Source organism: Tiliqua scincoides, chromosome 3, assembly GCF_035046505.1.
Source record: "Tiliqua scincoides isolate rTilSci1 chromosome 3, rTilSci1.hap2, whole genome shotgun sequence".
Lineage (NCBI taxonomy): Eukaryota > Metazoa > Chordata > Lepidosauria > Squamata > Scincidae > Tiliqua > Tiliqua scincoides.
In genome coordinates this window covers 19474674-19501548 of record NC_089823.1, presented here as the reverse complement: position 1 = coordinate 19501548, position 26875 = coordinate 19474674, and the positions used below count along the sequence as shown (strand labels likewise).

The following is a 26875-nucleotide window of genomic DNA, read 5'->3' as shown; positions in this document are numbered from 1 at the left end:
CTGTAGTGTGTTTTTAAATGTTTTTATCTGTTTGTATTAATGTTTTTTAAATTCTATTGTTTTTTAATATGTTGTTAGCCGCCCTGGGTCCCGTTAGGGAGAAGGGCGGGATAAAAATAAAGTTTTATTATTATTATTATTATTATTATTATTATTATAAAGTAACTGCCACCTGTGTTCAACTAGTACATGCTGAAATACCCTTCTAAGAGCTTAGTGGTAGTGGCTGACGTATTTCATGAGTGCTTTTATGTTGCCTGACTGGTTAGTTGGCTTGAGAATGTATATTACAATTTTTCTACCATTCCTTGTTATATTTTAGTTATTTTTCACATTTTTTGTAGCACCCTTCCTCCAAGGAGCTTAGGGTGGTGTACATAATTCCTCCCTGCCATTTGTCCTCCCAACTACCCTCTGAGGTAGGTCAGGCTGAAAAAGAGTGACTGACCCAAGATCACCCAGGAAGGTTCATCGCTGAGTGGGGATTTGAACCTGGATTCTCCAGATCTATGTGCAACTCCCGAATAACTATCTCATCCTGGCTCTTTTAATATTGCTATTTTAAATTACCTGCATTAGCTGTTAATTATTCTTTGTGACTGACTTAAGACTGTTCTTCTAAAATTTGCATAAGTCACCTTGAATACCTTTGTTAAGTGGAAAGGTAATGCAAGACAAGGCAAGTTCTCAGTCACTGTTACGTACAATGGCCTTGCACAAAGCTAACTGTACAATAGCAGCAGATTGTGGGGCTGTTTGTTAAAACAGAACAACAGATAACAGCTTTGTCATTCCTGAAGGACATCTAGAAAATCTACTTGTCTTGCCTATTACCAGTGGTGTTGCTATAGGGATGCAGGGTGCACTGGGTGATGCGCACAGGGGTGTGACAACACTACTCGCCAATGAAACATGCCACGCTGAAATATCCCTATTCCAACAAAAGTTATAGCCAAAAAATCAGCAGGGGCAGGGCGATGATACATCACCACGCCCACTGCCCAGGGCATTACCCACCCTCTGCATGGGAGGAGGCCCATCATAGGGGTGACATGCTGGCCTCCTGCACCGGGCGATGAAAACCCTAATGATGCCACGGCCTATTGCTTAAGATAAAATTGATAAAATTTGGAAAATTGAGTTTCCAAATACATTTTTATTTTTTCCTATCAAAGAAAGAACTGTGTTTCATAAACTGAAAGCTGTTATTTCTCAGTGATGTACATTAACATGATTTCCACACTGCAAAAAAGCTAATTGAGAATCCTTACATTAGCTACTCCTGAATGTGACATGAGGTCACCTACCCCACGGGCATTAAAAGCTTTTCATACGCCTCAACTGAGTGCATTTCAAGGTCGCTACAGCATTTCCAGCATATCATATGGCTTGTTCTTCCTTGGAAATGCTATTAAATTCCTTAGTGGAGTTCATTCTTGAACAAACAATAGCATAATCATTCCAAAAGACATGGGATAAGATTAGAATTCAGGCAAAAATGCATTCTTTCACGTAGAGAAACTTTGTTCTCAGCTTGCTTAAGATACTGCACAAGTTCAGGAGGGAGGGCAGAACTAATAACCCACAGGGTATGAAGTTCAAGCATATACATATTCAAAAAAGCTCTGCAGAGAATTATTAAGATCGTGCAGCACATCATCAACCTTCATCTACCAACTCTGGAGGACATCTATACATCTTGCTGTCTCCAGAAGTCACATAGTATTCTGAGAGACCCCTTCCATCCGGCTCATAAGTTCTTTGAACTGTTGCCTTCGGGTAGACGACACAGAACTATTAGAGCAGTACCACACTGTTCAGATTCCTGAACAGTTTTTATTCCACAGCCATAATTACGTTGAATAAGGTGATATAGTTGTTACCATGCTCCTGGGAATTATGGTCTGTTATACTGTTTTTATATTATGATGCATGTTGTATAGAATGTGTGGGTGAGTCGGCAGAGTGTGATTGTTGGAATTGTAGTATATATTTATTTATGCTTGTATCTCAAAGGTGCATAAATTTCATTGTGCTGTAGCACAATGACAATAAAGTTACTACTACTACTACTACACCCACATATTATACTGTAATATATACCAAGATGGTATATATTATTAATTTAGGTAACCATCTGTTGGGTCAAGTCTCACCTCAAAAGTCCACTCCTTTTCTTCTTCGCCATCCAAAAACATAATTGTCTCGTTATACGTTTTCCCCACTTCAAGCTGCACTGGTGAGACATTAAACTCAATCCTTTGAAGATCGAAACCTATTCCAACTCCAATGGCTTTTATAAAGCTTTCTTTCAATGCCTAGAATAATATTTAAACACAAGGGCTTATCTGACATGCAATACTTTTTGCAATTTAGATTAGACTGGTGATCAAACTAGATGTGACATTAAACAAGTGATTTTCAACCTTTTTCATCTCATGGCACACTGACAAGGTACTAAAATTTCCAGGGCACACCATCGGGTTTTTTTTTTATAATTGACAAGGTACAGTGCACTGCTGGTGGGGGGGAGAAAAGGTTATACCTTTTCACGGAATTTCTAAGAATCAAACAAAACTGGACAAAGGTGTGTCAGATTTAGTTTGACCATAAACAACATCAGAAGCACTATAGGAAGGCATCCTTCTAAAACTTTGTTGCCTCTGAGCAGAAATCATGAGGGAGACTGCTCTACCCATATATATTTAAAATTCTTCTGTGACTATATGGCTTTGATTAAACCAGAACCCAAGTTTTTTTTTTTCTCTCTCTAGCCCGTATGTATAATGAATTTCCATGGTTACATTGTGAAATTAGAGTGACCCAGGAAAAAGCCAAAGGCTCTTTACAGATTCTTGAATTGCAGGCATGTTCATGGAATTAAGGATTTATCACAACATACCTAGGGCGGTTGACCGATTCTTCAAATGTTAGCTGATCATTTAAATGCCATTTAATTGATTATTTCCTTATTATATTACCATTCCACTCTTTCTTCAAGGAATTCAGAGTAGCTTATATATGGTTCTCTTAGGCAGTCTTCAGCCACTGTGGGTGCAATCCTAACCCCTTATGTCAGTGCTTTCAAGACTGACATAAGGGCAATGAAGCTTCGAGGTAAGGGAACGAACATTCCCTTAGTTTGAGGAGGCCTCTGAGTGACACCCAACTGCAGGATACAGCACATGTCCCATTGGTACCACTATGCCAGTACTGAAAAGCACTGATATAAGGGGTTAGGACTGCACCCTGTGTAGGAGCCAGACCTGCTTCCTTCAAAAAGAGAATCAGGTAATGCTCCGTCAGACCATTCTGTGGGCCTAAGTAGTGCTTTGATTGAGACAATAAATCAAATTAACTTACCAAAACCTCAGTAGGTACTTTCAAATACAAAGGGAAGCGCAAGATCACGTATAACTTACGATGTTATAATAAAGAACAGCTATAACTTTCTGCACAAATATTTTTGGTTTTATTCTCTATTATCATATCACATCAGAAGCAAAAAGCTTAATAAATAACTTAAACCAAAACACATGAGTGCCTTTAACTCTATTTCAGTTCTTAAAATTGGCTGCCACCAAATAATCAACTAAAGCTGTTTCAGGGACAGTCACCATATTGGGAAGATTTCAAATGGCTGTTCCTTAAGCTTTCCCTGTTAAAGATGCAGTATTTGCAAAATTTTGCAGAGATAGTAATTAGGCAGGAATGTATGGAGGTTGTGAGTGGTCAAGGCCAGATAGCAAGAAGAAGCTGAGACATAAAGACATGAAGAATACCAACTTTATTACCTCCCTGAACAACCTTAGCAAAAATAGAGCCCAGTAGCGGTAACAGACATCAAAAGAAGAGAGTTCTCACAGAACTGCTATCTGCACACCAAGGACGTACCATACAAGAAGATCAGAGCTCCCCTCACCAAATGTGCCCTTTGATAAGAAGGCATCACTGCGTTCCACCTGAAGGAGAGAACATTCAAACCACTCAAAAACCTCACACCAGGGACTGGAAAAGCTAAAGACGACTCCAAGTCCAGAGAATCAGAAAAGGTGAAGAAGAAGAGCCTGGAAGACAAAGTTTGGCCCTTGGGAAGACCAGAACCACTCTGTGCCTTCACCCAAGGGGATACAGGATGGAAGCCAGAGGAAGAAGGGAGCTCTTCTGCATATTTTGTCCTCTCCCAGATTGGCTTGAATGGGCCTGACAAGCCCCAAGATGAGGGACCATGAGTGCACATGCGCAAGGGTTCAGCATTTTAGCACTTTAACATGTTGTAATCAATACAGCTCTTTTAATTTGATTCCACTGACTAGAGATGTCTCTTCCCAAGAGAGAAAAAAGATTCATCTATAAGGGTAAGCTTGGGGAAGCCTTTCTTGGTTCTTCCTCCCTACAAGGTAGGCCACTTTGGCCTAGGCCTATCTCTTTGCCCTGTCAGCTGTAGTTGATTGTAAAATTTTAAGGCCCAAACCGACTGCACACCTGAGAGATTGATTAGCTTGCTGAAGTTTTACAAAGGGTGAACAGGGAAGGCAGAAATAATGCAGACAGTCAAGCTGTCATTTCTATAGCATACAAAGTGCTTAACAATTCAAGTTACTATTATTATTACAGCGCAATCAATGAATTTGGTGCTTTACACCAAATAAAGAAAAAACTGGTCATTTCCCTAAGGGTCTTACACAGTTTAGCACAATGATGGTGCTCTCTTATCTTTGCCCTGATTTTTGTCCCAGATTCTCTACTGCCATAATGCTTCTATAATACTTTGGGCATCTATTCTGCACTTCCCTCCCACCCTGGCAAAAAAAAAAAAGTTTATAAGACAATGCACAAAATTACACAAGCCATGCAAATCAGTATTCACTTGTTCTCATCTAGAATATTTGCCTAACCACAATCGTTTCTAAAAGTTGTCAATGCAAGTGCAACACATCAAAGTGATGACGATTAGTCATAGTTATCTAACACAGACACTTTTCCATCATGATGGACAAAGCAGCAGTATATAGAAGATGCACTGTTTATGCCTAGAGCAATGTTTCTCAAACTGTGGGTCAGGACCCACTAGGTGTGTCACGAGCCAATTTCAGGTGGGTCCCCATTCATTTAATATTTTATTTTTAATATATTACATTTGCTGCTACCATGGTATGTATCTGCATTTGGGGAAATGTTACAGACCTGTACTTTTAACAAGCTACTATGTATATTCTTTTAACAATGATAGTAAAAGGGACTAACTCCTGGGTAAGTGTGGGTCGGATTGCAACTTGGGATTGTCAAAAATTTTGCTGCTTGATGATGTCACTCCCGGTCATGACATTACTTCTGGTGGATCCTGACAGATTCTCATTCTAAAAAGTGAGCCCCAGTGCTAAAAGTGTGAGAACCACTGGCCTAGAGTTTTATGAATGGAAGCATTTTCAGCCTTAGAAGTCAGGAATCAAGCAAAATTGCAACTGGTGGAACAATTGGAGAGCTCAATATGGTGTTGGACTGGAAGACCTGGATTCACATGCCTTCTCAGCTCATTGTGTGACTTGGAATGAGTCACTTGTACTCAACCTTAGCAGCTCATGGATCGTTTTAGCAAGGCCTGCCAAGATTTTGGACTGACAATCAGCCTGAAGAAAACACAGGTCATGGTTCAGGATGTGGACTCACCTCCCTGCATTACAATCTCTGAGCATGAACTGGAGGTTGTCCATGACTTTGTGTACCTTGGCTCAACGATCTCCGACACTCATTCTCTCGATACCGAGCTAAACAAGCGCATCGGTAAAGCAGCTACCACGTTTTCCAGACTCACAAAGAGAGTCTGGTCCAACAAGAAGCTGACGGAACATACCAAGATCCAGGTCTACAGAGCTTGCGTCCTGAGTACACTTCTGTACTGCAGCGAGTCATGGACTCTTCACTCACAACAGGAGAGGAAACTGAGCGCTTTCCACATGCGCTGCCTCCGACGCATCCTCGGCATCACCTGGCAGGACAAAGTTCCAAACAACACAGTCCTGGAACGTGCTGGAATCCCTAGCATGTATTCACTGCTGAAACAGAGACGCCTGCGTTGGCTTGGTCATGTTGTGAGAATGGATGATGGCCGGATCCCAAAGGATCTCCTCTATGGAGAACTCGTGCAAGGAAAGCGCCCTACAGGCAGACCACAGCTGCGATACAAGGACATCTGCAAGAGGGATCTGAAGGCCTTAGGGATGGACCTCAACAAGTGGGAAACCCTGGCCTCTGAGCGGCCCGCTTGGAGGCAGGCTGTGCAGCATGGCCTTTCCCAGTTTGAAGAGACACTTTGCCAACAGTCTGAGGCTAAGAGGCAAAGAAGGAAGGCCCATAGTCAGGGAGACAGACCAGGGACAGACTGCACTTGCTCCCGGTGTGGAAGGGATTGTCACTCCCGGATTGGCCTTTTCAGCCACACTAGACGCTGTGCCAGAACCACCATTCAGAGCGCGATACCATAGTCTTTCGAGACTGAAGGTTGCCAATACAAAATACAAATACTCAACCTTACCTATCTATTTAACAACCTAACAAGATTGTTGAGGATAAAATGAGAAGAAACCCACATATGCAACACTGAGTTCCTTGGAGGAAAGAAAGGATGCAAATGTGATAAAAAGGGGAAAAAAACCCTGAGATAACATTAATGAGCTACCTAGTTTTTGAAATGCTAGAAGAGAGATTTTGAGTCATACAGAATTATTCCATGTAGGTTTTCACAGCAAATATTAAAAGAGAGATTATGATCGGGTAAAGCGGAATGTTCTTCAAAACAAAAGGCACTCAAGGCTTGAACGGGGTCTCTGTTAATTAGATTACAAACACCGAAAAACATGGTTAGATAAAAATGATTCATTACCCAGTGTCTATGAAACATATCCAACTGCAGCCATTCGTTATTCACAGACCCGATTGCTCTCCACTCTCTCTCTGTAAACTGACGCTTCATAATGCGAAAGAAGTCAGGAACTGAGCCACTTCCTACAAGTACGAATGCAGAAGACGGTTATGGGGATACAGGAAGAAAGAAGCTGCTACTACTTAGTTGTCCCACCTTGTTTCAATTGGAAGATCACACAGGCTCATTAATGACATGATCAGGAGACCGATACTTCAGTCGCAGACCTGGCCCTTGTGCCGACCCAAGGCCAGGCCCGCAACATGCCGTACTTCTGGGATAGTCATCTTCACTGCGGAGCCTTGCACAAATTTTTCTGGCACTCTGAACGCCTTCTGAGACCTTGAGTTACTTTAAAAGTACATCTGGTTTCCCAGTAGAAACTGGAACTACTGTTAAAGCCGCTTCAGAGGCCTCAGAAGGCTTTTGGCGCACTGAGCAGCCGCAGCATGGGACTAGAACAGCTCTGGAGGGTGGGCAGAGGCAGCAGCGAGCATAGCAGGTGGTGCCCACCCCCACCACTGTAATAATCTCCTAGTTGTGAGCTTATACATATATTGTTTTTTCTTGCTGCTTCTTGATCTATTTACTTATGGTTAAAAATGGTTGCTTTCAATCATATTCCTTTTAATGAGGTTAGTTCTACAAAATTGCCAAGTTGCAAGATACCCTGGTTAACACTGGTACCAATGAACACTTAACCACATGCAGGACAGATGGATGCAAGTACATCATCATAAAACCCATAACCAATGTATGTAGAATACTAGATGTAATGATAGTTACTAGCTTAGAACGCTTTAACATTCATTGAGAAGAGGTCTACCAACAGCTATTAGCCACAGTGGCTACATGGAACCGATGTGTTCATATGGGAAGTAAGCTGGAGAGCAAACATCAAAGAGGGCTGTAGCCTTCAAGTCCTGTATGTGGGTTTCTGGAAGTATTTCATAGGCTGATGGAGGAAACAGATGGTGGACCAGATGCAGCTTTGCTCTGATTTAGCAAGTCTTGTTCTATATTATTTAAGGGAGGGAAGACAGGAATGCGCTGCATGGAATATGTGCTTTCACTAAAATTTTTAACCATAACAGGGACCCAACATTATATCTGTACCAGCCCTATAACAGTCACCTGCTGAAGCCTAGGTTATAGGTTTCAACCCTCAAGTGTTGAGTCAGAGAAGGAAAACAGAGAATATGCTGAAGGAAGGCAACAATGCAGACTAATAAAGTGATTTATGGGTGCCATCAGAGAAGGTCAAGGTGGCACAGCTGCCAGGGACCCAACATTTGAGAGCCCCATTGCCATTCTGACCCTCTCCTGGTATGGAGTCCAGTCAGGTTAGAAGTGCACATTATCTCCGACCTTTTCAGACCCTACACCAAAAGTGAATGAGTCAACTGCAAAAGGGAATTCTATGGCAGTTTATACATCCCACACCTTTCCTCGCTGCCATGCCTCTGTGTTTCCCCATTCCCAGAACAAGGAGCCCTCAGCCAAGTATCTAAGAACTCCCTGAAAACTAGACCCAGCCCTTAATTGATATATTCTACCAAGCCATGATATTATGTTAGAAGCTTTGTGCAAAGTACATGCTTTGCTAGCAAATCTAAGTTCTAGCAAGCAGATTTTTAAGAGGTTATTATTATTAACAGTATTTATATACCGCTTTTCAACAAAAAGTTCCAAAAGCGGTTTACAGAGAAAAATCAAATAACTAATGGCTCCCTGTCCCAAAAGGGCTCACAATCTAAAAAGATGCAAAAGAATACCAGCAGACAGCCACTAGAACAGACAGTGCTGGGGTGAAGAGGGCCAGTTACTCTCCCTCTGCTAAATCAAAGAGGAGCACCCACTTGAAAAAGTGCCTCTTATCCAGTTAGCACTGAGATGGTTATGAGAAAGGAATCTTCCACGTCCCACAACTGAGTCCCAATGGAACCAGTTCTCCATCTCCACAAAGATAACCTCTCTCAGTTTAGAAATATGAGATTCTCAGTAGCAGCTTCCTTTTTGCTAGTATGCAAGCCCGGCAAGATTGAACCATATACTGTATTCTTTAAATGCTTTGTCCCACACATGGCTATTTATCAAATGTGTTACAGGTGTCCAATGGTTCATAACTACATGACCCAGATTGTTAGAGTTCTCCTTACAGTGACTATCAACTTGAATGTGGTTTCCATGAAGTATGTTATGGAAGATAACACCCCATATTTGCTATTTATCATGAAAATGTCTGTTGCTCCAAAAATGGTTTGGTCATGCCATCAGAAAAGTTTTAATCAACACTGTCTTAAAATGACAATTGAATTTGCCCCAACAAGAGTTTGATAAGTTTAGTAACAGATCTTGGTTATTGTATACAGGGCAGCCCTCGTTATCTGTGGGGGTTCTGTTTCCAGAACTCCTGCAGATACCGAAAGGGATATTGGAATCTGCAAATTTGGGCCACGTGGACCCTCTGAACAAGACAAGGTTCTGGTTGCGTCTGGAGCCCTTGTGAGGCCTGAACAGGCTGCCCGTGACCTCTGTGGGCTTCAAAATGCCACCCGGAGCTGAAAGCCAGACGTTGTCTTTAAACTCCTCCAGGCAGCATTCTGAGGCCTCAGAGGTTGTGAGAGTAGCATGTGGCCCTGCAGGCCAAAGAAAGCCTGCCAGGCATGTTTGGAATATGGTTCCCATTGCATCTGCAAGGTCTTCAGTGGGTCCATCTGTGGGTTCAGAGCCCACAGGTGATGAAATCCACAGGTTTCAAATCCACAGATATGCAGGTCCCACTGTATATGAAATTGAGTAGATAAGTGGTCACCTTTTATTTGACACTGGAAGATAAATTTTGTACACAAGGCTGGAAATAAGTTTATTCCTTTAGACAGTGGTTTTCAAACTCCGCCCATAAGGGGCGGAGGCAGCGAGGCAATCCCCAAGATCATGTCCCTCAGGAGGCTGCAGGGGCTTGGCTGAACTTACCAGAGCCTCCTACAACCTCCCGAGGGTGTGGGAAGCCCTGCGTGAGCGTCTGCAGGGCTCCCCAGACTTCTAGAAGTGAAAGTTGAGCGATCACACCCCACTTCAGGTTTTGCGGAGGTGGGGCACAACTGCTTCACTTTCACTTTTGAAGCCATGGGGAGCCCTGCAGATGCTTGCACAGGGCTCTCCACAACCCTGGGAGGCTGCAGGAGGCTCTGGTAAGTCCAGCCAAGCCCCTGCAGCCCCCCGCCTCCCCCCTGCCCCCCCAAGACTTACTGCGGTTCAGACTCTCCCTGAGAGTTTGAAAACCGCTGCCTTAAGAGTTCTATAAACTGGTGAAAACCTGAATTATTCCTGCATTGTATATAATTTTAAAAACTGTGTTACAGTGCAATTCCATGCACGTCTACTCAGAAACCTCTCCATGTTTCAGTGAGATATATTCCCAAGTAGGTGTGTATAGCATTGCAGCTTTAGAAACTGTCTACCACAATGCTTCCCAAACATTTCAGCACTGGGACTCACTTTTAAAGATAACAATCTCTCATGACCCACTAGGCAAAAAAAATCTAGAAAGAAATGTTTTATTTATTAATAATTTTTGTTATTATTAAGAAATAATAATCTTAATTATTATTATTATTATTATTATGAAATTATTAATTAATAATAATTGGGGTCCTGTGCTCCTGAGGCTACTAGAGACCTTACATATAGTACGTGTGTATAGACATTTGCTAGACCCTCCCTAGAAATGGAGTTCAAGGACTGTTCCTCAAAACCTATACAGTTATTCCAGGGTACCCAGAAGGCTGTACTAGAGAGCAAGATGTGCAATTAGGGACTTCCAGGCCAGACAAAAGGCTGAAACCGGGGTCACACATGATCTATGCCATACCAGTTACTAAAGAAAATTGGAAAATGTGACATTTTAGTTTGGGTGTATGAGGATTACCTCATACTAGCTAACAATTTTTTCTGTAAACTGGGCAAGGATGCTTGCAAAGTTTTTTTTTGTAAGTATTTCAAAAATGTTTTGTGACCCATCAAAAACCAGCTCGTGACCCACTGGTGGGTCCCAACCCACAGATTGGGAAACACTGGTCTACCAAATATCAGCAAAATACAGCATTAAATACCATCACTGAGCAAATCTGCAACTGACTCTGAACTTTGCTCCGGATAGCATATTTTTCTCCTAAGTGCTGCTTTTAACTACACTTGAATAAGCCTGTCTGGTAGCCGGGATAGGAGATTACGCTTTAAAACAACAAATGTTTGTATTCAACAGTGCATGGCTACAAAGTGAGAAGACATTCTTTTTACTGACAGCCTCTCTCTCACACAGACCTTTTTCCCATCCAGCCCTCCACCTAGCTTCACTATTAAATGATCTCACAAACATAACACAAAAGAGAACTCTGGCTACTCCTTGGGAATTTTGCAATGCATTTTAAGAATGATTGCATGCTGGAAGAAAGACGCAATCACTCCATCAGATGTCAAGGTTTTGGGTAAAATAGTTGGAGCGACAGTTTTAAAAAGGAACAAAGAACCTTGTAGCATTTTAAAGGCTAACACATTTACTGCTCCATAAGCTTTCAGGGACTAGAGCCTGATGCATCAGATGGAGTGGGCTCTAATCCACACAAGTTTATGCTATGATAAATTTAGTTTATAGACTATAACTGCCACTAGACCATATTGTTTTTGCTGCCAGCAGTCTAACATAACTACCCTTCTGGAATTTGAAAAATACTTCTTTGGGGTTTCTAAGAAACAGTTCCCTTTCCCTTTCCCCTGCATGAACTATAAAGCCTGGTCCTAAATGGACAATTACCCTCTCTCTCAGGAAAGATAAAGAAATTGGGGCCTAATCTTAAACAGCCCAAGTACAGCACCTGCGGAGGAGAGGTCTTCAATGCTGGGCCAGCGCCAGTCTGCACTGGACCTCGGTGCTGCATGGACAGCTGGTCGGTGCTCCTCTGACACTGGGTGGAAGTAAGACTTCTCAGGGTGGGGGCGACATGGGGAGTGGGTGGAGTGGGGCAGAGGGAGGGCGGAGGGGAGAAGATCAGACCCAGGAGGGAGGTAGAGATGGTGGCAGCCTGTGCCCCATATCTTAACCCCCTCTTCCAACCTGACATGGGTCTCTTCGGCTCTGCACCCGCTCAAATGTGGGCATGGGGCCAAGGAGACCCATTGGCACTACCACAGGGTAAGGCAGTAAACGCTCCCTTAACCAAGGAGACCCTAGTGGTAGCTGCAGCACCCATAGGATGCAGCGGTTGTTCAGCGGTTGTACAGCCATAGGCCAAGCGGCTTTTCCACAATAAACATGATGGATTCACACTGGAGTCCATCACAATGGTAGTTTTTCACTAAAGGCAAAATGATTTTAAGCATACACTCTGGGCACTGCAAGTGAATACATAAAACTGGAGACAAAGAAATTGTGCTTTCAGCATATTGAAAACAATTTAGAACAGGGAGCACTGCTCACAGTGCTTACAGTCTCCCCACTTTTGTCTGCCGAAAACAAGAGTGGCAGGTTTTTGCACCGTTCTCAGAGGTAACTGAAGGACAAAAGAAATGTACATGCACATCATCGACAGTGACATATCTACCTGTCTACTTTCAATTTTCTTCAAGACTGCTCTCTGCATCCAGCCTAATTTGAAATGCGTTAACTACTAAACTAAAACTAAACTAAAAACTAAAACAGATTACAGGGAACAACAGTAATTTGACCAAACACTAAAATGGATGCAAATAATAGTGATGAATGGAGGATTAAAAGACATGTTTCACAGAGCAGTGATGAGAAGTAAATGAAAACAACTTGGGGGGGGGGGAAGGGAGGATACAAAATAAATATTTAAAGCTCGTGATCTGTAGCTGGACAAAAATAACACAGATCTACAAAAAAATTTTTTGGGAGGGTGCTAAATCCAAAAGTGGCATCAGTTTTGGGGGTAAGGCATAGCCACCTTATATGCTAACTCAAGCCACTTCCTCATCAGGAAGCCAACACCATGGTTTCCTCACGAGAAAGCTGCTCGAATCAACATATAAGGTGGTTTTGCTGTAGCCCCCAATCTAGAGCCAACTGGACAAAACCAATGCCACTTTTTGATTCAGCACCCCACATATACCCAAGAATAGTTCTAACTTTTACAACAAAATGTGCGTAGGCCTGTGCAATATCCAGCATATCAGGTATCGATGGGCTGACGGATATCGTAATTTTCCAGATATTAGAATGTTACACCTAACTTTAGTACTTGTCATTTCAGAGCCACTGGAGGTGCCCCTGTTCAGCTCCTCAGTAGTACTGCTGTGAGAAGAGGAAGCTGTCAGGTTTACTTGCTAGTTTCATTGAGGACCTGCTCACAATGCTCCTGAGTTGCTTTTGCAGTCATCAACCACACTGTGTCATCAACCACACTGTCGGGGCTAGTGAACTTGCTGAGCTAGTTAACAGAGCTTTCCAGATCTTTAGGTGCCAAATATTACATTATTATTATGAGTACAAGAGGAACCTTGGTATCCATTGATTTGGTATCCACTGATTGACTCACCACTGATACCGAAATACACCTTTAAACACCTTGTAACAAGGAAAAAAGCTCCAAAATCCAATTTCCTACCTTCACGCGGTTCAACAATTAAAATTTCATTCTACTAGATTCCATTATTCACCCCATCTAGTGGCTGAATGCAGGATGGAGTCTATACCAATGCATTCTGGGACAACAAGAGAGGAGCAAGAAACCTGCAAGTGGGTCTTTAATCATTTTGCACTGATTTGGTATTCACTGGTATTTTTTTTAATCCACCGGAGGTTCTAGTATTGAACCCCAGTGGATAACAAGGCACGACCTGTATTTATATTCCATTTTTCAGCAAAAAGTAGTTCACAAAATGGTTTACATAAAAAAAAGGACCTAGCTTCACTATTGTGGATTGGGCTGTCGCATGGAGGTACTGACGATAGTGGAACAAAGTTTACAACAAAATTTATGACTCCTAAATGCCTCCTGATGGAGTGTGCAGCGCTCTGTCAGTGGGCATTTTCTGAACGCTTCCATATCCTGCAGCAGTGGCCCGCTGCCACTGACAAACCCTGCCATGCCTGCTGGAGAAGTAAGGCAGTGGCGGGGCAGGGGGTGAGGGTGAAACTGGATGGAGAGGGATGATTAACACATGGGGAGGAGGTGGATCTGGTGGCAAAGGCACACCTCGGATCCTATCACCACTTTTGCAAATCTCTCTCTGCCCCCTTTGTCTCCTCATGTACCACCTACAGAAGTGGCACAGGTCCGAGCAGACCCGTTGCAGAGCAGGAGGCCTTACAGGGGGTAAGGGGAAATAATTCCCCTTTCCCCTCTGAAGCCTCCCAGTCCACCTCTCCTGCTGGATACAGCATGCTTGTTTTTGCATTGGCTGCACCACTGAGGGTGGGGGAGATAAGATTGGTTTCAAAATCAATAAATGATTCCCTTACCTTAAAGCAGTGGTTCCCAAAGTTTTTAGCATCAGGGCCCACCTAAAAAAAAGTTTAACATTACCAGCAGCTCAAGCCTCTGTGACTATAATGGTGATTGGGCAGCAGCAGGTTGTTTAACCCTTGTTGCACATAGTCTAATCTGCCCTGTAAGTTTCATGAACCACCAAAAATTCAACCGTGACCCACTGGTGGGCCATGGACCTACAGTTTGGGAACCACTGCCCTAAAAGGGCTCACAATTTAAAAAAACAAACAAAAACATGCTCAACCAATAACAGACACAGGAAAGGATACCATGCTGGGGTAAAAAGAGTTAATATTGCAACTTTTACTGTCTTAGCAGAGAGAGATATAGGTGGTGCCTTGGTATCCAAGGGGCATCCATTCCCAGACCCCCTGTGGATACCAAAATCCGCAGATAATCACATTCATGGATTGTGGCACTTAGATCCTCCAATCAAAACTGGAGCTGTGCTCTGGTTGTGTTTGGAGACCCTTCTGAGGGTCAGAGAGGCCGTGTACGGTTTTCTGGTTTTCAGTTGATTTTCGGCTTTCTGGAGGCCTCAGAAGTGCCTCCAAACATGGGCAGAGCACAGCACCGTTCATGATCAGAGGTTAACAGGTGGGCAGATCCACAGGTTCAGGACCCACAGTGAGGTAAAACTGCAGATCCAGAATTCGTGGATAAAGAGGCCCCTGTATTCGGATTTCCATTATAGAATCTTCAGGTTCTCTTGTGGGCCAAGGTATATTTTCAAAAGGAAAACTGCTTGCAGTGAAATACCTGGAATGAAGTGGACAGAGAAGGGAACAGGAAACCAAGCACTAAAGAGATATGTCAGAGAATTCTCAAGGCCATGGCAGAGTTTAATAAAGGAAACTACACAATACACTGCAGCAACAGTCAAAACAAAATAAACAATCAGAAGGAGGTCTAATAAAGCTCGCTGGAGAATTCAGCAAAATACATCTCTTCAGTATTAAATAGGGCCTTGTAGAGACTTAATTTACAAGCCTGACAACACTGACAAATTAATAGCAGACTCGTTCTCTTGAACTTGCAGTTATTTCAATTCATTGTCACTACAATTCCATTAAGAGCACAATCCTAGGCAGGCCTAAGCAGAACTGTGTTCAATGGGACCCACTTCCAGGTAGGTATGAATAGGATTAGAGCCTGAGCAAGAGAAAACAGACCACGTTCATGCTGCCACATTAGATGAATAACTATTAAAATATCCATATTATTATGCATACAGCATAAAGGAATTCACCCTTAAAGAAAAAACAACAAATAAATAACCCCCCTCTAAGCAATATTATAAACATTTGCTTCCTCAAAGCAAACTATCTAGCTTTGTTAAAACTCTATTTCGCCTAGAATGAGACCTGATGAGAGACTCTAGTCTTGCTCCCTTTCCCTGTTTTCATCGCCTGCTTCACTTTTCAAGTAGGATTCTTTCAATATCCTTACTTTGAAATTGATGTCAAAACTCTATTCCCAAGACTGCCCACAGAAAACAGGAGCCTGTAACAGTTCAATAATAAAAATAGCTTCCTTACTTTAATTTCTTGGAGAGTGTTCAAAAAGCCAGCAGAGATAATTTTAGTTTTAAATAAAGAAGAAAATTATATAATTGTTATTTTTACATATTACACTGGTTTTGAGGTCATTGAAACATATGATGTGCTATTTTTAAAAAAATGAATACATATACAGGAAATTCACTTTTCAGTGTCTGTGCTATAAATTCTGATTTGCAACAAAAATGTAATTAATTTTATCTGTCATGAATTTGGAGAAGACTGTGGTGCAGCTCATCTTCTTTAAGCTCATACGGTAAAGTCATAATTTTTTTCTCACTCCTCATCAAGCAAAATCAATCAGATATTTCAAATAATAATCCCAGACATTAAACAATTTAAAAAGCAATCCTATGGAAGTTTAATCAGAAGTAGGTTCCATTTTCTTTAATGGAGTTTACTCCCAGGTAAGTGTGCACAGGATTGAAGTCTTAAGGCCCAATCCTAACCAGGACAAACACCAGCATACTGTCATGGATGCAACTGCGATTCTGGTCTCTACGCCACCCACAGCCAGGATTACAAAACACCCACCCCATACATCCTGGAGGCCTAAAAATGTCACTCCCAACTGGAAGTGAGGCTTTTAGGCCTTCTGAGTGCCAGGGAAGCAGCATGCAGCCGACCCCAGAAGGCTTTCTAAGGCTCTGTAAATGGGCCTAAAGAAAACAAAAAAAAAGGATAATCGGGAGAGAGGGGGTTGCAATTTGCCCCCTGGTCCCCCCAGGTACACTAGTGCATGTATTCCAGTGCACAGACAGCCCCCCCCCCTTGCACAGAAGCCCTTCTGCCTGTGAGTGCTGTATGGATGCCAATGCAGCAGCCTGAAAGCTGTGTGCCACCAAAAATGGGGCGTTGACTGACCACTGGCACAACCCCACCAGCAGAGAGGCAGAAAAAGGGTAAAAAGTGAGGTGGAACAAGGCGGGACAAGTTGGTGTTGGCAGTCGCTGGATCCTGAATGTCCTTCCTGAGTCAGACATGGCTGAGCACTATAGCAACAGAGCAGGCACTGCTCTGAGGAGTCCCATAGGAGGCTCTGGGGTATCTGCAACATGTAGGTAAGCCTTACAACCTCTCACCCCAAATCACAGTGGCGCATTGGATTTGGCAGACATTGAACCAGCCAAATCTGTCAGCCAGACGTGTGGTGATCGCATAGGAATGGGCTGTAAGATTTCTTTACAATCCTTTGCACACTGACTTGGAAGCAAGCCCCTATGACAGCGGTTCCAAAACTCTCTGGAAGTTTGGGAACTGCTATAAGTTCCTGTGGGGGAACTTATAAGTTTCTGAGGGGAGGGGATTGCTATGATCAGGCTCCGGCCAGGGGCAAAACAGGTTTTTTTACTTACCTGAGGCAGTGCCAGCCTCCTAGGGGGTGCCTGTGGACCCCTATGCAGGGCATCCCAAACCTCCAGACTGCCAAAATAGTTAAAAAAAAAATGGCCACTTCCAGTTTGTTCTAGTTTTTTACTGTTTTGGTACTCTGGAGGCTTTCCGCAACCCCCAGGGAGCCGGCGCTGCCTCAAGTAAGTTAAAAAATCATAGCTATCACGTTGCTGCCTTTATCATCACCCTGCCCCTTAAGGAGGCAGAGACAGGATTTCCCTGGCTGTGCCATTGCAACTCCCCACTTTGGGAACCTCTGCCCTATGAACACAGTCAGACTTGCTCCCAAGTTACCATGCATAAAAGTTGCCTGGAAAAGTGATCATTGCCTACTGCAAACTTCATATCTAATTTCATTCCAAATGAATCATATCAGAGCCTCGCTCCCTCTAGAGTGTTAATTTTGGAAGGCAGACAATCCAGTTTTGCGTCAGCAGTTGTAAAATTAGACTTAACTTATTTTTAATTGATTTCCCCTGGCAAGGGATAGATGATAACCGTTAACTGAAAGAGCAGAATAAGCCCTTAGGACAAATGAAAACGTTAATGGAAGTGGAGAATAAAGCATAAAAAAGAAGTAAAACTGCATTCTGAAAGTACTGATAGGAGAGGCCACATTTCTCTTGGGTCCAAATTTCAGAAGCAAATCTAAAAAGCAAAACTGTGAGCTTGAGTTACTGTCCCTCTCTGACAGCCCAAAGCAAATCAGCCATTAGCTGGCCAACTGGCTTGGACATTCTGGAAAGAAAACATAGCTCCGTTGGCTAGTACTTTGAGACTTTAGGACTCCTCCCCCAAAGTGAGGCGTTTTTGTGCATCAAAAGCAGACTTCTCGATATTGAAGTGCAACACCCCTACAGCGCAGCGAATAGAGTCTGCTCTCCTGTTAGCTTGGAGATTCCTGTTGTATATGGCCAAGTAGCTTCAAACTTATATTCACTGCACTGTCCCCAGAAACTTATGGCATTTTCCCTGGAAAGTTTTAATGTCCTGCTATCTGCCATCTTTTTTTGGGAAATTTCAAAGGATTCCCAATGAAGACAGATGCTGCCCCTGTACCAAGGGTTACACTGAGATAATTGTTCATTCTCTTCTCTATTGCCCCTTTTATGAGGAGCACACAAAACAATATACCTGCATCCCGTTGCCACTCCCCTGCACCTGGCCTTTTGAGGTAGCCTATTTCTGAAACCAGGAGGTTAAGAACATAAGAACAGCCCCACTGGATCAGGCCGTAGGCCCATCTAGTCCAGCTTCCTGTATCTCACAGCGGCCCACCAAATGCCCAGGGAGCACACCAGATAACAAGAGACCTCATTCTGGCGCCCTCTCTTGCATCTGGCATTCTGACATGGCCCATTTCTAAAATCAGGAGGTTGCACATGTACATCATGGCTTGTAACCCGTAATGGATTTTTCCTCCAGAAACTTGTCCAATCCCCTTTTAAAGGCGTCCAGGTCAGATGCCATCACATCCTGTGGCAAGGAGTTCCACAGACCAACCACATGCTGAGTAAAGAATATTTTCTTTTGTCTGTTCTAACTCTCCCAACACTCAATTTTAGTGGATGCTCCCTGGTTCTGGTGTTATGTGATTGTGTAAAGAGCATCTCTCTATCCACTCTGTCCATCCCCTGCATAATTTTGTATGTCTCAATCATGTCCCCCCTCAGGCGCATCTTTTCTAGACTGAAGAGGCCCAAATGCTGTAGCTTTTCCTCATAAGAAAGGTGCCCCAGCCCAGTAATCATCTTAGTCGCTCTCTTTTGCACCTTTTCCATTTCCACTGTGTCTTTTTTGAGATGTGGCGACCAGAACTGGATGCAATACTCCAGGTGTGGCCTTGCCATCGATTTGTACAATGGCATTATAATATTAGCCCCTGCTAATTGAGTAAGAGGCACTTTTTCAAGTGGGTGCTCCTTTTTTTAGCAGGGGGGGGAGTAACTGGCCCACCTCACCCCAGCACTGTCTGTTTTAGTGGCTGTCTGCTGGTATTCTTTTTGCATCTTTTTAGATTGTGAGCCCTTTTGGGACAGGGAGCCATTTAGTTATTTGATTTTTCTCTGTAAACCGCTTTGTGAACATTTAGTTGAAAAGCGGTATATAAATACTGTTGTTATTATTATTATTTTAGCGGTTTTGTTCTCAATACCTTTTCTAATGATCCCAAGCATAGAATTGGTTTGCATATAATTGGTTGCATATAACCACCATGACCTGTGATAGACATTCTCCATAAATCTGTCTGATCCCCTTTTAATGGGGACCAGACGCCATCATACCATCTTGTGGCAACGGGTTCCACAGATAAATTACATACTGTGTAAAGAAATATTTTCTTTTGTATATCTACAACTCTAAAGAATGCTGCAGACCCAATTTATTCAACTTGATCATTAACTTAAGCACCAAGTATGACCTGCATCACTCACAACAGTAATGCTCCCCCCTTCAGGATAAGGGATCAAGCTGGCCAATTCACTTTCTTTACATCTTGCTTTTTCTTTCCCAGCTGCTAACTAGACACAAGGGGTCTAGACTGAGCTGCCTGTCAATCATGACTCACTCTGTTCTCATGAAGGTAGAGCTGACCAGAATTCCATTCTGTTGGTCTGTGCTTGCTTATTCAATCAGGATTCCCTACTTACTTCTCACCTAGCTGCTACATGCAGCACTTTGGAAGCAGGTTTTAACTACACTACTGGAGAAATCCATCACCTTCAGCTGCAATGGCAGACATAAAATCACAGCACAGTTGAATGCTATCAAGATAATGAGCACTTGCTTGAAACCCATCATCACTCCACACTCTTCAGCTCCAAATATAGTTCCTGATGCACTGCTACTCATTGAAAATAATCTGAAAGCAATTATTTCCACAATCCCTCTAAAGAACTGGAAATTTCTCCACAGATGACTGAAGAGTTCATTTTCAGAAGCAGCAAACTGGAGTTAACATCTATAAAAGCAAAGAATGTTTGCAAGGACATGATGCAAAAAAAAAGAAAAGAAAAAAAGAGCCGCATAGTAATCATTCTTTTTAAGAAATTAAATGTTTCATTCTTTTAAAGTGGGACTAGAGAAGCCTATTACAACAGAGAACAAAGATGTTTTTGTCTGTGTAAGTGTGCAAAAATAAAAATGTAATTCACATACTAGCTTTTCACAGCAAAACATTTACATCTGATTAATAGGAATACAATATCTTTTACCTAGATGCAGACAAATGTCCCCTAGATATGCCATAGTTTTTAAAAACCAGAGTGCTATAAAATGAGAGATTAGTATTCCAGGGAGCCTATTCTCTTCAGCTGTGAGCCAATCAAAGCTGAAGCTGTCTTACCGAGTCCAGACATTGGTTCATTTGGTTCAGTGTCATCTACACTGACTAGCAGTGCTCTCCAAGGTGTCATGATGGGGTCTGTCCCAGCCCCACCTGGAAATGCCAGGGATGGAACCTTCTGCATAGAAGAATATGCTTGACCGCTGAGCTACAGTCCCTTACCAAACTTAAAGTCACTCTAAGCTTCATGGACTTCAATGAAAGGGAGCAAAACATAACTCTCCCATTGCAATTAGCAGGACAAAAAAAATGTTCCATTTTAGCTGGATCCTATTCAGAGGCAACACTAGGGTTTGCCTCACTCAGTGCAAGAGCTCATTGCAACACCCCCATGATGAACTTCCTCCCGTCCTAGACCATACAGAATAAATTACAATATCATACACACAATCTAAATGCAGTGGCATCACTAGGGTTGGTGTCACTCCTTGTAACTATTTATTTTAAGATATAACAGTACAGATCACCCAATAAATCAGTAACCAACCAAAAACCAGTGGAACACTTGATGACACTCACAGAACTGAATAAGAGTTCTAGTATTAGCTCTGATACATGGAAATAAGAGCTAACTCATACTAACACCTTATTGGTTCTCTGCTGTGTCATAACACCTTCTTATTGGCTCTCAGAAAAATCAGTTTCATTGGTCAGTTTTGAGTTAAGAAAATCTACTTTTTGTTACATAAGGCAGTTGTGTTTTTCTTTACTGGTGTTTTGCTATAACTTTTGATAGAAAACAGATGATGTTTCAATGTGGTTTGTTTCACTGCATTCTGCATTAAATTACACATCAAATGATCTAACGGGGTGTCGGATGCAGCCCACAGAAGCTATTTATCTGGCCCTCGGACACTTCCAGCACCACCATCGATTGTTCTCAGTTGCTGAGTTGTGCTGAGATGTCACTGCTGAAAGGGTGACCTGCAGGATTATTGGGCTCTCCATAATATTCTCAAGTTATCAAAATATGTGTATTTTCTCTTCTGTCATTTGCAGCCAATGAGTTCCTAGGCGAGAAAAAAATGCTTATTTCTGGTCATGAGTCGCTTAATGACATCACTTCCACCTTGATGACATCACTTCAGGCCCTCAGCCGGTGTCATGAATGCTATTTCAGCCCTCTGCATGAAAGAGGTTTGACGTTTCTGATATATAACATTATGGTATTATACTGAACTACCATAATTTTACAATTTTTGCCGGTAACGGTGTCACCCTCCCTGAGTGTATCACCCGGTGCAGTCTGCACGCCCTGCACTCCCCCAGTGACGCCATTGATTTTATTTTCTGTTTTTTAATGAAGCTGGCCCCCTCAAATATCTTATCTTATATATCTTATACCAAGGACTTAAGTAAAAAGATTATTGCATAAGCCATCTAGCATAGATGAGACAAATACATTTATAGTGTAATGCAAGGGTATCAAACCTGTTTCATATAGTGGGCCGAATAGTGTTTATGGTGCCTGCTGAGAGTCGGAAGTGATGTCATTAAGCAAGAAGTGATGTTATTAAGCAGATGTGGTCAGGAATAAGCACTTTACGAACTCATCAGCTGGAATCGACAGAAGAGAAAATACGAAAATCTTGATTTCAAGATTTGGGAGAGCGTGGCCAACGTTTTAGCACTGTTACTTCTTCTGAGACATCGCTTTGCAGTTCAGCAGCTGACAGGTACTTGGAAGAGCTTAATTATAAAATAGGCTGGATAAAGAGCTTTCATGGGGCACACCTGGCCTGCGGGACTTATATTTGACATCCCTGGTGGAATCTTATGTATGTAATGCTTCTTTGGCCATCAGCATTGGGACTGAGTGGATCTGGAGACTGGCTCCTTGCATGGTGGACCGATATCATGCTGATATCATGCCATCAATCAATGCTTGGCTATTCAGGGAATCTCCATGGTGGCTGGGGACACTGCTGGAAGGGACAGTGGTGTTGCCTGGCCTCTGGTGTTGTTCCTCCCCTTTTGTGCAGGATAGGCATTGAACAGGGCAGTTGCACTGTCATTGCTACACTGCTGGCAGGGCATCAGTACATTATTGGGCTGTTAGTCAATTCTAGAGTAATCTACATTGGGTTGCTCTTGAAAATGGCCCATAAACCTCAATAAGTCAAAACACAAACCCCTCTAACAGAATACTAACTGTCACTTCAGGATGGGGAACATAATACCAGTATAGACATCTTCACTGGTAACCAGTTCATTTTTGTGCTCAATTCAAAGAACTGGTTTTCACCTTTTAATTTCTAAACGGCTGGGATGAGCATATCTTAACAGCAATAACACAGCCTTCACTGATAGCTCAGGTGCCTGAGCAACAAGCACCTGAGGTTTTGTTCTGTGCCCCTCCACTGTCAGAGTACAGCAGGTGAGCATATCACACAAGGCCTTTTCTGTTGTGGCACCAAGACTGCAGGATGCTCTCCCAAAGGAGACTGACTTGGAGCTAGGCAGTATGACTCTGTTGAATGGTTGCTTCAGCAACTGCAGTGGTTGCCCATTCCTTTCTGGGCCCAACTCAAGGTGCTGGTATTGGCCTTTAAAGCCCATCGCAGTTTGGGTCCTACTTATCTGAGGGACTGCCTTCTCCCATACATTCCAACCTGCTCTCTTGGGTTATCTGAGGGGGCTCTTCTTCAAGTGCTGCCTTATCCCAAGTCAGAGGGCTGGCAGCATGGGAGCAAGCCTTCACTGCAGTGGTGCCACAACTATGGAATTTCCTACTGGGGGAATTAAAATCTTCACCCTCTCTCATCAAAGCATGCTGGATGTTGTCTATTATTCACTAACCCTCTCCTTAGAAGATTCCTACAGAAGACGGCATGAACTTGTTTATACTGTAAATGCCATGGATTCTAGTGTCAGAAGTGTTTTCACAAATTAAAATAATCTTAAGCAGTCTTTTTTTCCAACACTGCAGAAACATTTTGCAGACTGCCACCCATCAGCCTTTAGTAATTCGAAGAGAAGTCTTTCACAGAACAATGGCACCACCTTGTGGCAATCCTTATGATAAACATGTTCTATGTGAGAAAAAAAACTTTATAAAACACTCTTTCATTTCTGGGGAGAAAGTTTAGTCTTCTGAGACAAACTCAAAACTACAATAATTCTTTGCAAATCCATATTCTTCCTATTTCATAACATATCATCTGTCTCTGATATGTCTACTGGAACATGCCCAGTTCCATCCTCTGATATGCCCATGGATGTCTTTTAAGGGGCACTGCACACATGCTTTGCACACAGAAGTTCCTGAGTTCACTCCCTGGCATCTCCAAAGTGTAGCTGGGAAAGATCCCTTATTGAAACTCTGGAGAAGCATTGCATTCCTGCATAGACAATACCGAACACCAATGCTCTGACTCAATCAGTGCCAAGAAATCCCACAGATGATCAGCTAGGAAACAAAATGCATAAATTCATAACTGTTCTATACAGATAGTCCTTGGTTTACAATGGGGTTGTTCCTGAAGAAAAAAAAAAGTAAAACGTGTATGTTTATAAATAAAATGAAGTTTATTATAAATGAAGCTGCAAAATGAAACTAGTTATAAAATGTAAGTCAGTGAGCTACATTCTGGACATTCCCCCCCATTGTTCTCTGTGCCTTTAATGTCTGTGTGAATTAGGCCCAGCTAAGGCTGCAATCCTACATATGCATACTTTTCGACTTGTAAGTTAAAGCTTTATTAAGTAAGCCCTACTGAACAGAATACAAATCATTTCTGAGTAGATGTGCATATGATTGCAGCTTGTATACCTTAAAATTATTACATGGTGACTTAATTTTTCTCCCCCCCCCCTTAGCTAGATATTTAGTTAGGTAATTTGTTTAGGAGCCCCTCCTTGCAGGTGAAGCCTGCAATTTTATGTGTACTCAAGAGCAAGTCATATTGAATTCAGTGCAACTTGCTGCTGTGAACACTTGCATGGGTTTGTGTTGTACGCCTCATGTTTGCTCTCCCCCCCCCCTTCCTAAGTAAAGTAGAGCTGCTACACTGGAGTCACAATTTCCAAATAAGAGCAGCCCCTCTGGATATTTTCCACTTTCCAGTTTCAAAACCATAAATTTATTGTGACCTGTTGCAAAACAAACTCTCACAAATCAAGAGCTATCTGTACACACACACACACACACTATTCTGCTCATTCTCTTTTTCTAGTTTGCTTTCCAAGAGAGGTTCCTTCAACTCCCTTCCCCTCTTGCTTTCATTCTTTTGGATTCTTCCCTGTTCTAGTCCTCCACTGCCAGAGCTCCATAGTTCCATCGGTCTGTAGCCTTCCTCTTTCCCTAGGCCTTTTGGTCCAGCCTGTCTCTCTCTAGAATCTGAGCTTTTCAGCCAATGACAGCTAGGGACCTGCTCTAGCTTTCTGTGACATAAGAGAAGGTGACTCAATCACTGGCAGAGGAGTCATCAGCCCATAAAATTCCTTAGATGGTTGCAATATAGAAAGTCCAAACAGACAAAAAGTTTTCTGATTCTATTGCAATCACATTGCACAAACTGACCTTGCAAAAAATATATTAGCAACTAGAATACACCACCTGGCAAGCTGGTCTTCATAATATCAATGCCAACTTGATGGTCAGGCTCAGCAGCAAGAACAGCATAATTCCCTTGATGAGAGACATTAAAGTTGAACCTGGCATAGGCGCTGCCTAAGTCATTTGCGAGGATGGGTTTGCCTTTTGCAGTCCTTTGCAACTGTATTTCATGCCAAGGGATCTTCAGTTTTTCTGCAATTAGTCTTCTTATCAGCAGACGTCCTGCCTAGGAAACAAAACAAATGAATCATGCAGAGATAACTGTTTCATTTAAGAAAAGCAGTTTATTAAAATACCATTTGTCTTGAAAATATTTTGACAGTCCACTTCATAGGAAAGCTACAATTTTTTTCTCAAATCTCAACATGGGTTAAATATTAAAGCCGCAGGAAGCGGTATAAATTCCAGTTCTTTTTCCCTTTTGCATTGACTGTTCTCAGTAAGCAATACAATTCTAGGAAAGGTGTCTGCATACCCATTTCATAGGTTGCAAGAGACTGCACAAGAGAAAGGTATTGTCTCATCTCTTGTGATTGTGAATATATTGAATTTCCAAATGACTTTCCACTATGGCCTTTGCAATTGGGGGGATGCAGAGCAGGTGAACTACACTAAAATTTCTGAAGGCAGTACCATAATGCACAGGAGTGTGGTACCAGCAGTATGTATGCACCAACACTGCGAGCTGGGAGAGAATTCTCAAGAATGGCTTACACACTAAAAGACACAATGCAAAAGGAGAAAACAATTGGGGGGAAATCAGGTAACAAGTTTTCCATGCTTGTGACACAAGGACTTGGTGAAATGGTCGCTGCAGGAGACCATGCTGGGAGGGAAGGTAGTAAACGAAAATTGGTCCCTGCCAAGAAGATGAATTGGCCTTGCCATCTTGCTTTTTCTCTCAGATGTTGGCCACTGTTGTTTGGTTTAACAGTTAGCAGCACAGGACACAGTCCTCATGCGAAGCATGGGTGTCAGATGCATTAAATCCCACTGGTTCTCTGGGCCCATCAGAAGGTTTGCAAAAGCCTTTTATACTCAAAGAGCTGTGAGAATATATCACCTTAAAATAAGTTCATATATACCATAGCAGCTTTGGCATCACGGGTGAAGACAAATTGTCCAATGCGCTCTTTCTCTTCAGGCTGCACAAGGCGCATGGCCAACAACCAATCCTCACGGCAGGGGACCCAGGCACAATAGGAAAACGCCCAGCGTACACTCTCCATAACAGGACGTTCCAAAGAAACCACTGGAGGCCAAAACATATGTAGAAGTTGGCAACGAGAAGAATATACCCTCTGGGGAGTGAGAAGGACGGCTGACCGGAACTAACTCTTGGACTGGTGAGCTTGGGGTTCAAATCCTAGCTCAGTGAAGGTACTCAGCAGATGACTATCAATCTAACCTACTTTGCAGGGCTGTTGTGAACATAAAGATGCCAAGTACACTGCTATAAGATCCTTGGCGGAAGGGCTGGGCACACATGCAAAACATAAATAGGAAACACTCTACCTTTCTCACAGAAACACATCATTTTCTGCACCTCTTAGGAAGCAGAAAAAAAGCAGCATAACAAGTTCAAAT

At 42.6% G+C, this 26875-nt stretch overlaps 1 protein-coding gene across 4 annotated transcripts in view; it reads right to left on the bottom strand.

The window, feature by feature from the left end:
• Positions 1 to 26875, bottom strand: part of AASDHPPT (aminoadipate-semialdehyde dehydrogenase-phosphopantetheinyl transferase) — a 37339-nt gene that overhangs the window by 8655 nt on the left and 1809 nt on the right. For 3 of the 4 annotated variants that reach the window (XM_066620842.1, XM_066620841.1, XM_066620843.1), the window contains exons 2-5: positions 26374 to 26540; positions 25289 to 25514; positions 6884 to 7005; positions 2157 to 2318 (exon numbers count right to left, since the gene is read on the bottom strand). In XM_066620842.1, the coding sequence (XP_066476939.1) occupies positions 2157 to 2318; positions 6884 to 7005; positions 25289 to 25514; positions 26374 to 26540 (677 nt within the window). Of the gene's footprint in view, positions 1 to 2156; positions 2319 to 6883; positions 7006 to 25288; positions 25515 to 26373; positions 26557 to 26875 lie in introns of those variants that run through there. The other variant, XM_066620840.1, reaches the window with a different exon arrangement.